Consider the following 13,407-nt stretch of genomic DNA (forward strand, 5'->3'; position numbering starts at 1 on the left):
CCTTCGAGTGAGCAGCGCACCTGGCCATTTGTCCCTGAATCTTGATCATGTACGTGCAAAAGGGCTACCACTGTCCCTGAAGGGGCATCCTCAGAAATCTCACTTAGTGCGGACCTCACCAAAATTTCCGGCGCATTATCGTTTGTATCTGTCACAGTGATTGTGACCTTGGCCGTGTCGGACAGGCCAGCCCCATCCTGTGCCTGCACCTGCAGTTCATAGTAGTCGCCTTCCTCAAAGTCCAGGCTCCGCAGCAGAGTGATCTCTCCACTCTCAGATTCCAGATGGAAGATATTCGATGCCATGTCGGACACTTTTTTCAAAGAGTATTTCACCTGTCCATACAGCCCCTCATCAGCGTCCGTGGCGGTTACAGCAACAAGTGTAGAGCCCACGGGCACGTCCTCGGGCACTCGCACCGTGTACTCCGCCTGGCTGAACACGGGCGCGTTGTCGTTCGCGTCCAGCACCGTCACGCGGATCCGAGCCGTGCCCGTCCGTGCCGGATCGCCGCCGTCCATCGCCCTCAGCACCAGCTCGTGAAACGCCGCCTCCTCCCGGTCCAGCACCTTGGCCAGCACCAGCTCGGGACGCAGATCGCCGCCGGGGCCCGCCTGCACGGCCAGCGAGAAGTGCTCGTCGCCGCTCAGCTCGTAGCTCTGCAGGGAATTACGGCCCGAGTCAGGATCATGGGCGTCTGGCAGGGGAAAGCGCGACCCCAGGGCTGTCATCTCGCTCATTCTCTCTTCCAGCTCCATTTCCTTGAAGTTCGGAGGGTTGTCATTTATGTCTCTGATTTCCACTTCGATTTCATAGAATTTCATTTCCCCCTCCACTATCAGTTCACAGCGCAGCACGCATTTCTCTACCAGCCGGCACAGCTGCTCTCTGTCGATCCTCTCCGCCGTCACTAAATGTCCCGTCTTCCCGTGCAGAGCGAAATACTGCGTCCTACCTTCGGTAACAACCCGGACGCCGCCATCGCTGATCTCCGGCAACTGCAGCCCCAGGTCCTTGGCCACGTCGCCCACGAACGAGCCCTTGGGCATCTCCTCGGGCACCGAGTAGCGCAGCTGCCCCCACGCCGCCTGCCACGCCGCCAGCAGGACGGCCCCGAGCAGAGCTCGCTGCCGCCGGCCCCAGCGCCTCCCCGCCGTGCACATCTCCGCAGCGGCACCGCTCCACCGCTTGCAGCTCCTCGCCGCCAACTCAGACAGCTCCGGCTCCGACTCTGCTCTCAGCTTCTGCACGGTATTTCAGCCACGGCCTCCTCCGTCTTGCTACAGAACGGCTCCGCACCGCGGACACGCTCGCAGACCTCTCGGCCGCCGAGCCAGACCCCGAGCGAGCGAGCGATCGAGCGGGTCCGCAGCGGGCGGGGCTGCAGCGCTCCGAGCTTCCTCTCGCTCCTCTCGGTCAACAGCGGCGCCCGCAGCCTCCGCCCGGCACTGCAGGCACCGAGCGCTGCCCGGCGCTGCGCTTCTGCCTCTCCCACGGACAGCTCGAGGGGCGGGACACAACCGAGAAGAAGACGTCGCTTTCCCTACAGCGCGGACCTCCTGCTTCGCTTTTGTCCAGCTGATCTCTGGTCTCATCCTCCACCGATGAAGACGTGACACAACTAACACGCCTCCTGGGATTATGCTGTTTCTACCGCCCGGGAAAATGTCTTTATCAGGATCGTGTAACATGGATTAAACTATCTCTGAGTGTATCAGAGATATCTGATCAGCCTGGGGTATCACGACTTTTACTGCATACGCCTGAAAGCGCAAACTCCTACACCAATAACAGGTGTTTTTATGAGCAGTACTTGAAGAACAGCCTTTCACCGGATGAAAATAGTGTTATAGAATATGAAAACCACTCATAAAAATCTAAATGTTCACTATGGTCACCGAATCCCACACTGCAGGGAGGGTCGTTGCTATTTTGCGCCTGCACATCACACACTACTCTGAATAAATCTACATTACTCTCCGTTCTCCATTCGTGATTTCGCAGTTTGTCATTACGATTTTACTCAGTATAGGCATGACAATGCTCACTCTGATGACTTAGTACTTGGGCATTAAGTCATGTATTGCCATCATCTAGATGATGATGGCACTAAGGTCAGGCACAGAGTTCGGGTACTTAGCAGGTAATGAATACAGAGGTGGCTCCACTCACAGAGAACTTTTTTAAATCCTAAATTAACCTGACTAGTAGTGTAAGCATTCCTACAACAGCCTTCCCTCAAAAGAAGCGGTTTGGTCCACCCATGAGAAGATCCAAACACACAAGTTTCGACAAAAAAGCTATTGGGAAGGAAAACTCTCGACACGAAGCCCGTAATGTACATCTCATTCTACACAATAAAAATCCTCCTTCTTCGTTAATAACACGCCAAAATTAAGAAAACAAAATTTTCCTCAAGAAAATCTAAATCACAATGAGTCACGAATTAAAATGAACTTCAAAGCTGCTGACTCCAACTGAGCTTGCCATTCTAACAGCAGATAAAGCAGCAATTGCCGGATCGCAACACATGATGCAACACTTGATGCAAAAAGAAAACCCGAAAAGGATTTCACGGGGTCACGGAAATACTAACAGACTAGGGGAAGAAAAAAAAAAAACAAAAGAGCTCCGTGCCACCAGCACGCCGTAATTTAAAGGCGCAGAAGGAAGGAATTCGCTTTACAGACCTGAGCAGCATCCGGCTCGGCGGGCGGCTCTCCCGTCAGGGCGTTACTACTCAGGCTCGGCTTCTCGCAGGAATCGCCGCCCAGCAGCTCCTCCGCCGACAGGACGGGCACCGGCACCGGCGGCGGCGGCCAAGCGGCCTCGGGCACGGCGCGGGCCGGCGCCGCCACGCACAGGTTGTAGGAGTAGGGCAAGGTGCCCTCGCAGAAGTCGGCCGGGAAGGCGGCGCCGGCCAGCGAGAAGCGCTGCGCGCCCAGGCAGCGCAGCACGGCGGGCGGCCCGGCCCGGCGCAGCCGCGCCAGCACGGCCAGCGCCACGCTCAGCACCAAGAGCGCCGACAGCAGCGCCAGCGCCAGCACCAGGTAGAACTGCAGCTCGGCCGCCGCCGCCGCCTCCTCCTCGGCGCCCGCCGGCCGCTCGCTCAGCTCCGGCAGCGCCTCCTGCAAGCTCTCGGCCAGCACCACGTGCAGCGTGGCCGTGGCCGACAGCGCCGGCTGCCCGTGGTCCTTCACCACGGCCACCACACGCTGCTTGGCCGCGTCCCGCTCGGACACGGCGCGCGCCGTGCGCACCTCGCCGCTGTGCAGCCCCACGCGGAACAGCGCCGGCTCCGACGCCTGCACCAGCTCGTACGACAGCCACGCGTTGCGCCCCGCGTCCGCGTCCACCGCCACCACCTTGGCCACCAGGTAGCCGGCCTCGGCCGAACGCGGCACCACCTCGAAAGGCGTCGCCGCCCCTCCCGCCGCCTCTCCCGCCGCCGCCGCCGCCGCCGGCCACAGCACCCTGGGCGCGTTGTCGTTGCGGTCCAGCACGAAGACGCGCACCGTGGCCGTGGAGCTGCGCGCCGGCGAGCCGCCGTCCTGCGCCCGCACGGCCACCGTGAACTCGCGGCACTGCTCGTAGTCCAGGGAGCGCTGCGCGTACAGCGCGCCGCTCCGCGCCTCCACCGACACGAGCGGCGCCGCGCCCGCCGCGCCCGCGCTGCCGCCCGCCAGCCAGTAGCTCACGCGCCCGTTGGCGCCCGCGTCCGCGTCCCGCGCCTGCACGCGCAGCACCAGCGCGCCCGCCGCGTTGTTCTCCGCCACGTACGCGCTGTACGCCGCCTCCTCGAACAGCGGCGCGTTGTCGTTCACGTCCGACACCTCCAGCACCAGCTCCCTGCTGCTCCACAGCGCCGGCCTGCCCCGGTCCCGGGCCACCACCGTCACGCCATGCTCCGACGCCTGCTCCCGGTCCAGCGCGCCCGTCGTCACCACCTTGTACGAGCCGCCCGACGACGCCACGATCGACAGCGGCGCCTCTCCCGACAGCTCGCACCACACCTGACCGTTCTCGCCCGAGTCCCGGTCCCGAACTTTCAGCACGGCCACCACGGTGCCCACCGGTGCGTCCTCTGGCACGGGGCTTGACAGTGACAGAATGGTGATTTCGGGCGCATTGTCATTCTCGTCCGTGATATCTATTTGAGCCTTGCAGTGAGCTGTTAGCCCGCCTCCGTCCGTCGCCTCCAGGCCGAAGATGTATTTATTCTTCTCCTCGTAATCGAGGGGACCCAGCGTCCTGACCTCCCCGCTATCGCTGTCGATAGTGAACAAAGCATGGATGCTGTCCGGGACGTTGCCGAATGAGTAGGAGACCCGCCCGTTGGAGCCCGTGTCTGCATCCGTCGCCCATGCTCGTAACACCAGAGACCCCACTGAAAGATTCTCCGCTACTCTCGCCTCGTAGAGGCTTTTACTGAACACGGGCGCATTGTCGTTTGCATCAGTAACGTTTATGCGAACCTGGACAGTCCCAGACCTCGCGGGATCCCCACCATCCACTGCCGTCAGCACCAATTCAAAGGAGCTCTGCTTCTCTCGGTCCAAAGCTTTCTCCAGCACTAATTCCGGCTGCTTGCTTCCGTCAGGGCTCTCCCTCATGACCAGAGAGAAAGACGGATTGCTGGTGAGCTGATAAGTCAGCAGCGAGTTGCTTCCTGCGTCTGCATCCCGGGCCATCTCTAGGGGAAAACGCGCACCAGGAGGGATTAATTCACCGATCTCGAGGTCCAGAGCAGCCTTCCTGAAGGTCGGGGAGTTGTCATTCACGTCCTCGATCGCCACCTCGACGTGGAAAATGTTCAGCGGGTTGTGCACCAGCGCCTCGAAGCTGACGGAGCAGGTCGCTGACTCGCCGCACATCTCCTCCCGGTCCAGCCTCTCATTCACGTACAGGTTCCCGTTCTCCTCATTCACCGTGAAGTATTGCTTCTCGTCGCTCAGCCGCAGCTTGCGCGCCGGCAGCTCGTCCGCGCTGAGCCCCAGGTCCCGCGCCAGCGGCCCCACGAGCGAGCCTCTGCCCAGCTCCTCGGGGATGGCGTAGCGGACCCGCTCGGCCGCCGCCCGGCCCCACACGCACAGCAGCACCGCGGCCAGCAGCGCTCGCCCGCCGCCCGGCCCAAGCCTCTGCCGCCGCCTCACCGCCATTCTCTGCCCGCAGCGCTCGCCGCGCTCCTGCCTCCTGCCGCTGCCCTGCCTCCCTTCCAGCCGCTCTCGCCGCCCACAACACACACCGCTCAAAGGCTGCGAGCTCGCCGCGCCGCCTCTCGCCGCCTCTCGCCGCCTCTCGCCGCCTCTCGCCGCCTCTCGCCGCTGCTGCTGGCGGCGGTGCCGCTGCCGCTGTGGCCGGCGCCGGGCGAGCGAGCAGCCTGCGGGGGCAGGACGCTGCGGCGGCGGCGGCGGCGGCTCCAGCGCCGCTCGGCGGCGGCCAACAGCGACACCCGGAGGCGCCGCCGCGCCACTGCAGCCGCCGGAGCGCCGCGCTCAGGGGGGCCCGGCTTTGGGCGGGGCTCAGCGGCGGCACCGGCCCCGGGGCTCTCCCGCCTGCCCGCACCGCCACCAGCTCTGTCCTTATGCGACTCCAAAGAACATTCAATCTGAGAAGGCGTTTTCAGTGCTTTTAAAGCATCTCCCTTTGTCGCAGTGAACAAACAGAAGCAAATATTGATGGCAGAGTAATAAAGTCACCTACTCTTATTAAAATAAAGGTACAACCTTAGGGAAAAAAAAGCGACAGTATAGCTGGGGAAGACATTAAAAGCTCTTTAGCATTCTAGGATATTTCTGATTGTTATATTAATAAGAAAAACTACCTAGGAGGTAATTGTTGGAGTAGTGTGGAGTAGTCAATGATATTCAGAAGCACAGGGAAGGAAATGTCATTTCTATCTTGTAATGGTTTGGGTGTGAAGGAGTCTTTATGGTCATCTAATCCACACCTCACTAGTCAGATTTCTCAAAGCCATGAACCCTTTCAAACATGGTACCTCAATATCTTCTCTGGGCAACGTGTCCCTGTGTCTCACCATCCCCTATGAAATCATGTTACCAGGCTAAACCTACCTCCTCTCAGTTTCAAACCGTTCACCTTTTCCTTCAAGATGACCCCTATCAGAAAACTCTCTCTATATTTCTTTTTCATATTTTATGTAGTAAACATCACAGTCAGTTCTTCACAGCACATTTTCACCTCTGGCTGAAGGGCTCCTCTCTGCCCATTTACATGCTCATCCCTTTGAGAATTTCTGGTGTCTTTCTCTGAACATACTCTGACAGGTCTCACAAAAGTATGGTGAAGACAGAAAATCACAGGATCGCAAGATTGGAGAGACCTTCAACATCATTGAGTCCAACCCATGCCCTAACACCTTAACTAAACCACACACCCAGTGCCACATCCAGTCTCTTTGTAAACACATCCAGGGATGGCGACTCCACCACCTCCAGAGGCAGACAACTCCAGTACTTGATCGTTCTTTCCATAAGAACCTTTTTCCTCACATCCAGCCTATATTTCCCTTGGTGCAGCTTAAGATTCTCTCCTCCCATTCTGTCAGTTGCTCCTCCCTTGTGCTCCTGGCCCCGCTATTTGTTATCCAGCCCAGAATGTGATTGACTCCCTGGCCTGAAAAACCTCCCTGCCAGCTCATTTGTCACCCACCAGGACCCCAAGTCCTCCTCCACAGGGCAGCTCTCAATCCCCCAAGTTTGTACTGAGAGGGGTTTGCCCTGACCCAGGTGCATGATTTTGCACTTGACCTTGTTGAACTTAATGAGGCTGACATGAGTCCACTCCTCCAGACTGTCCAGGTCCCTGGAGATGACATCCCATCCTTCTGCTGAATTGGTGGCACCACTTAGCTTGGTGCCAGCTGCAAACCTGTAGAGAGCACTCTCAATCCAACCAGATGTGTCACTGACAAAGATACTCAATACATTGGTCCAAGTACAGGCCCTTGAAGACCCCACACATTGGTAGTTTCCAGCTGGGCATTGAGATATTGTCTACAATGCTTTGAACTCTACCTGCACTTGGACAATAGGAACAGATGGGACCTTTCATGTGAGATCAGATACCCTGAAGTCATGCTTAAACCACAAAGCAAGGCAAGAGATATTTCTTGAGCAGAAGCAAAACAATTCAGATGGCACACATCTAATTTCGTTTTAGGAAGTCCTTATCAGATCTCAGATGGTTTTTTTCATAACATGGCCTGTTTACTTCCCTACAAATAAAATTCTCTAAATGTAAGCACTTTATATTGGGCCTCATTCCTATACTATAAAAAATAAGAGAGACCCCTTTTAGATTTTTCTTCATTTTCTCCACACCAAAAATCCTGGTTTAGATTATTAAAGTGAGGTTTTGCTGCAAAACAAGCCTTGCATCTTCCAATGCAAAATGCCTTTTCTCCAGAAAAAGGGAAACTGAACCAGTTTCAACAGGAAACAAAGGCCTAAAAACAAGTGTAATTACACCTGTGAGGTGTAATTACATGTACCATAATGTTCCAAGGACATGGAATGGATAGAGGAGGATTCTCACAAGAATCACAAGCCATTCTACTCAGACATCAATATTCTAGCTGTACATGTTCTAACACCTCATTGTCATTGCCCTTCAAAACAGGGAAATTGGGATCATAAAATAAATGGCACAGGCCTTGGCACCAGGCCTGAAACCAAACCACTGCTCACCCAGAAACACATTGGTTCGTTCAGGTTCCTCATTCCAAGCTAGTCCCTCACCTTCCTTGCTCTGCATTCACAACTTTAGTTGCACTACAGCAGTACACAACATTTGGCTGCCTGTCAGCCAAAATCAAAATAATGCATAATTCTGTAACATTCTAGGAAAATATAAGTGTATCAAAGTCTTTCTGCTGGCAGCTGAACACCTTCATGGGTGAACATCAATGAGAACAACTCCCACCACCTGATAATCTGAACAGGTCTCTACTTCCAGGGACTGTCAGCCAAGCCAAGACCAACTTGTAGAGCATTAGAAATGAGGAAGGAATAGGAAAGACATGGAATTCACACTATGTCAAGTGCAGCAGGTACACAAGAAGCATCACCTACCTTGCAAAAAGTACACAGGAGGGACTTTACATCAAAGACCAGAGGCACGGTTCTCTAAGTAATTTATTTGGAAAACAAGAAAAGTGCACAGCACCGTAACTGTGGGAATAAAAAGAGGGGAAATTGAATGTTTGTACCAACCTCCTAGACTGTTCAAACTATACCACTGCAAACTCTTTTACCTGCCCTGTCTCTGTGCAGACAGAAAGCTTCCGTGTGCTCAAACATCACCCAACAGAGATCACTTTGCAAGCACACACCATCAGAAGACGTGTTTGTTACCGTTTCCCACACAACTTCTCCTCATGGAGAATAAGGACCACAGCACAGACCCACACATAGGAACTTCTCTGCGCACTTTCATTTCTGGGAACCAGAAATTTTCAAGCCCCCAAACCAGAATTTTCTTACAAATCTATCACCCCATGCCCTACATTCTCCACACACAAACAGTTGAAATCCTAACAAAATGTCATTAGTTACTTCATATGAGCAAGATCCATTACCAACCTCTGAAGGTTGGTCAAAGCTGGGGAAAGCTCAGTACACCTAAGTCAAGACTTTACCTCACAGTCTTACAAGGACATACACCTGGAAAAGTGACAGTTCTTAAACACAGAATCTCTGAAGCATGTTTGCATATCCATGGGTATGTCTGCAGACAAATTCATGTAAGTCTGTGTCTTTCTGGGATACAGGAAAAGGGGGAATTCTCTAAGTCACACAGGCCTTGGCACTAGGATTGCTGTGAAAGCACACCCAGCCAAGTGGAACATGCAGCCCCTCCTTTCCTGCTCTGAGGCCAATCTCACTGATTTTCCACTGACTTCTCACCATGAAGATTTGACAAGAAAGAGCATTTCTCAGAGTGATGGTTTGCAGAAAGACATCTATGAAAGTGTTTTTCTTTCGGTCGGAAAACAGGAAAGGCACAAACAGTTCAGACAGACAACTCTAACAGATGTAATCTTCCACACACTCTCAGAGACAAAGGCCCAGCTTTAGCTCATTAGATCAAGCAAGACAACAAATTAACACAAACATAATGGAAGGGGTCATCCCATACAGTTCTAGATCAAGAGTAGCTACATAATTCCAGTATTTCTTAAGTGTTAAGTGAAGTGTTTGATCTTCCCCACATCTTCCGTTATGGGATTTGTTACATACTTAAGCTGTTAGTTAAGACTGATGAAAAGATGCAAACTCATAGGGAAAACCTCCCAGGTGGAATAAGATGTCATCCAGCTAAACATTTTGGGATGATGAAACTCACATTTCATGATCCTGCAGCTGGGCTCTGGTCAGGGAAGAGGGCAAACCATATTCCTTGTGCCTTTCAAGAGACCTGCACACAGAGCTCCCAGGACTCTTATCTCCAGCCCTTCTTAACCTGCATAGGGTCCTCTGACTCTCAGAAGTTGCAAGAACATGTAATAAAACTCCCAGGTGCACAGAAAAAGACACCTGGAACATGCACCATGATCAGGCCATGGACATTCAGCGCTGGGGAAGTGCCTCCCTCAGCAAGCTTCAATAACTCAACATTTCAGTAGCAGGTACTCAAGCAGGCTATCTAGCTGGTAAAAAGTCAAGAGAACATTCTCTCTGGATCTCACGCAAAACACCACCACCACTTTCTCCCAGTGTAATTTCCTCGGACAATAAAATAGGGAAAATGCACATCACCATTACTGTGGACCTCATTTACCAACTATAACAAACTGAACTTGTACATCAGCTTTACATATTTCAGTTCTTTCTAACCACACCAGAGCACATGTTTTTAGTTGCTCCGTCTTCATGAGATACCATGAGAGAAAAGTGGCACACACAACTTCTCTTTACTGAGAACAAGGATCACAACATGCATGCAAAGTTATATCTTTGCTCATCATTATGGTTCAAAGAAATTTAAAATGTCCTGAACTGATTAAGCAATATGCACATCTGATTAAAACCCAGTCATCAGTGTAGCAGTTCAGAGACACCACCATCCTAATCCAGCATATTGTATAACTTGGGAGACAGGTCAATCTCAAACCTTGATGTTCCCTGTGTGCTGATGCTCACTGCCACTGACAGCAAATATCACACTGCAAGGAAGCAGACTGATGAACCCACTGCCTGACCAGCCACATTCTGAGCAGTGTGAGTTCAAAAATAAGACATCTTTAGACTCATTTTATCTTTAGCTCATAAAAACAAAGCATGCAGAAAAATAAGAGGGCAAAACCAACTCTCCTAGATTGTGGCACTTGGAGTACAGACATCATCTCAGTCTTTAGCAGGGAATGAATACAGAGCATCCTCTTCCCAAAGCTCACATTATGGCAATCATCATAATTGCACAATTAAGCTATTAGTTAGAAACATCCCATCAACCTGCAAACACGCAGGAAGGACCACCCAGTACAGATGGGATAAAATCTTCTAGTCAAGCCTCTTTGAGAAGACAGAAGTCACCTTCTAGCCTAGACCACCGTCTTCAGCATGCACCATCACACCATGGACTTCACACAGCTACCTTTACATCTCTGTAATGAAAGTGGAGGATAAATCTGTTTGGTCAATGGAGAACTGTGAAGAAATCCCCAACTTCTGGAAGGCAAAAAGGAGCAGCCTTCTAGTCAAGGTTAAGATGGTGAAAATTTCCACAAGGACATCCTTCTCCCTCCTCACCTTGTCACCTGTAACCCAAATCTGTTCCCTTCTCCTCTAGTACAGCTTTTGTCATAGGAGGGATTTTCAGGCCAAGGCATATCCATCCTTAAAAAAACAAATTCCAAAGACATGGGATCAGCAAGCCATCTCTGCTATTTCCCCCAGAGGGCCTTCATATGCAACTACATACATTCCTCCAAAAGATGCAGAAAGATCAGAACACAGATGACTGCAAAGATTGTTCTTGCTCACTGGATTATCATGAGAAAAACTAAAGGCTGAGAGGAATAGAAACGGTGTCAGCATCTCATTCAAGAGGATGTCACTCCACCAGAGCACAACGGTAGTCGGGAACACAACTGATTCTGCTAATAACGGGAAATTCTCTCATCTGACAATACATCCCTTCAGAAGAGCTAACACAGAGAGGAAGACTGTATTATATGGATAAGGTGACAAAACCAGAAAGGACCTGGCAGAAATTTTCAAGCTGAGGCATGAACAGTCCTTACCAAAAAAATTAAAAGACATGGGATCAGCAATATTTTTCTACTCTTTCCTCCAATGGCCCTTCAAACACAGCCATCTACGCTCCTCCAAGAAGCAGCACAAGGATCAGAACATAGATGAATGCAAAGACAATTCTTGGTCACTGCCTTATCATGAGAAAAACAAAGGCTGAGAAGAATAAAAGCAATATCAGCATCACATTCAGGATTATTTCACACCACTCAAACACATGTGCTGTCGCGAAGACATCTGATTGCGTTAATATTGGGACATTCCCTTAACTAAAAACACAAGGTATCCATCTGGAAGAGCTGAGAGATAGATGAAAGCTGTAATAATTGCATAAGAGGACAAAACGAGAAAATACCTCTTCAGCAGTTACTAAAACCAGCAAAACTATAGCATGCAACTAGGTAACATTGCTTAATCCAAAGCCTCATACTAACTAGTGCAGGTATGTGTTATCTCACATGACTTCTGCTTACCAAGCACATCGTACCAAGCACACTGCTAATTTCTGCATTCCTTTTTCCAGGTCCTGCTTTCCGTTGCAAGGCTTGTGACCTACTAATGCTAACATATCCACTTCTGTCATGAGCTGGACACTGTTCCCAGGTCGGCTTTCTAGCTGTATTCCTTCCTACACATTGGGACCAGAAATTATATCAAACCATTATTCAGCCAAAACCACGCTGAAGCACCTGTGTATCAATGTCTTTGTCTTAGCAACTGCACAGCATCAAGGTATGGATGGAAACTGCTCTGCCAATCCTATAATTTGAATAGATACCTACTTTTAGGACTATCAGCCAAACAAATAACCTCTTTTAGAACACGGTATCCAAGGAAGCAATGGGAAAGCCCCAACAGTGCAGGAGTCATAGCTTGACATTTATGGCTGTGTCAAATATAGTAGGCACAAAAGAGGAGACTGTAGCATCTAGAGGCACAGATCTCCAAGTAACCTCTTTCGAAAACAAGAAAAGGAAAACTCACAGAAGCACAACAAAGGGAATGAAATACCAGCTTCTGTGAAATAAACATTTACACCAACATTTCAAACTACACAACAGCAAAGTCTTCCAGCTGCTCTGACTCTGTGCAGACAGAATACCTCAGCGGGCTAAAACACCATGAATCAAGGCAATCTGCTTTGAAAACAGACACCACTGAAAGAGGTTTCCCACACAAGATGTCCTTATGGAGAATAAGAATCCCAAAACAGATCCATGCATAGGACCTTGTCTGCTCAACACACTCACTTCAAGTAACATGAAGTGTTCTAAGCAATATAAGCAATCTGTAGCTCAGATAAAGAGCTCAATGATCAGAATAGAAGCCTCAAAAATCAGAAACAACAAAGAGACACCATCATTCTTCCTTAGCACGTGGCTATTTTGGAAGATAACTCGTTTTGCAGCCATTAATACAATCTTTATATACCTATGACCAACAATACCTTTCACAGAAAGAACTGTATGGGATATAACACTGGAAAAAGTTATGAGCACTGATGATTAACAGCAGCAAACCCTTCTCTTGCATACTGCAAGGGACCCTCAGGGAAAAGCGCCAAGGATTCACATCTATAGGCCCTGACAAACTCAAAGGGGTTTTATGCAGTTCGTAATATGCAAGCAATTTTGTCATCTACGCTTGTAAGGACTATCAAGTTTCTAAAGACGAAAGAGGAGCTATTTTCCAGGAGATATTGGATAACCAGACAGAATGAACAATAATATTGACGAGATTAATTATTTAGATAATTAATCCACGGCCTAACATAGCTCCAAGCACAAGCAGCATTGTTTCTCCAGGCTCCTCCACCAGCGGCGCGAACACTGATTGTACGGGCACCTCCTGCCTAAAATCAGAGAAACTCCCTATGGATGACACAGACCAAAGAGGAGCAGAAGGGGGAATTCTCAGGAGGAAGTGAGGACCGAGGAACTCACCGGTGCGGAGGCGGAATCCGCGGGCACACGTCCCCATCGAGCCAGCAGCGCATGACACCGTTCGATCCCGAGTCCCGGTCCTGTACGTGCAGTAGGGCGACAGTCATCCCTGAAGGGGCATCCTCAGAAATCTCACTTAGTGCGTGAGCCTCGGTCAGAGGAAAGCGCGACCCCAGGGCTGTCATCTC

The 13,407-nt window shown here is 51.2% G+C and overlaps 2 protein-coding genes across 2 annotated transcripts; both read right to left on the reverse strand.

Annotated features, from left to right (window-relative positions):
* Positions 1-11: 11 nt before the first annotated feature.
* Positions 12-1,703, reverse strand: LOC120511782 (protocadherin gamma-A12-like; the record flags this gene model as incomplete). Its single annotated transcript, XM_039729287.1, has 1 exon — positions 12-1,703. A coding segment is annotated over exon 1 (1,152 nt), but the record flags the coding sequence as incomplete, so codon positions are not given.
* On the reverse strand, positions 1,238-5,488 carry LOC120511783 (protocadherin gamma-B5-like). Its single transcript, XM_039729288.1, has 3 exons — positions 5,326-5,488; positions 2,691-5,295; positions 1,238-1,501 (listed from the first exon to the last, which is right to left on the reverse strand). The coding sequence occupies exons 2-3, from the start codon at positions 5,157-5,159 to the stop codon at positions 1,238-1,240; spliced, it is 2,733 nt and encodes a 910-aa protein (XP_039585222.1). The 5' UTR covers positions 5,160-5,295; positions 5,326-5,488.
* Between the last annotated feature and the right edge of the window lie 7,919 nt (positions 5,489-13,407).

This window comes from Passer montanus, unplaced genomic scaffold (genome assembly GCF_014805655.1).
Source record: "Passer montanus isolate IOZ18808 unplaced genomic scaffold, ASM1480565v1 scaffold687, whole genome shotgun sequence".
NCBI classification, from domain to species: Eukaryota; Metazoa; Chordata; class Aves; order Passeriformes; family Passeridae; genus Passer; species Passer montanus.

Coding starts and splice junctions, on each gene's coding strand:
- LOC120511783 (XM_039729288.1), bottom strand. CDS start 5,159: ATGGCGGTGAGGCGGCGGCAGAGGCTTGGGCCGGGCGGCGGGCGAGCG. Junction 1,502..2,690: donor CCGAGCCGGATGCTGCTCAG/GTCTGTAAAGCG, acceptor CCGCCCCTCGAG/CTGTCCGTGGGAGAGGCAGA.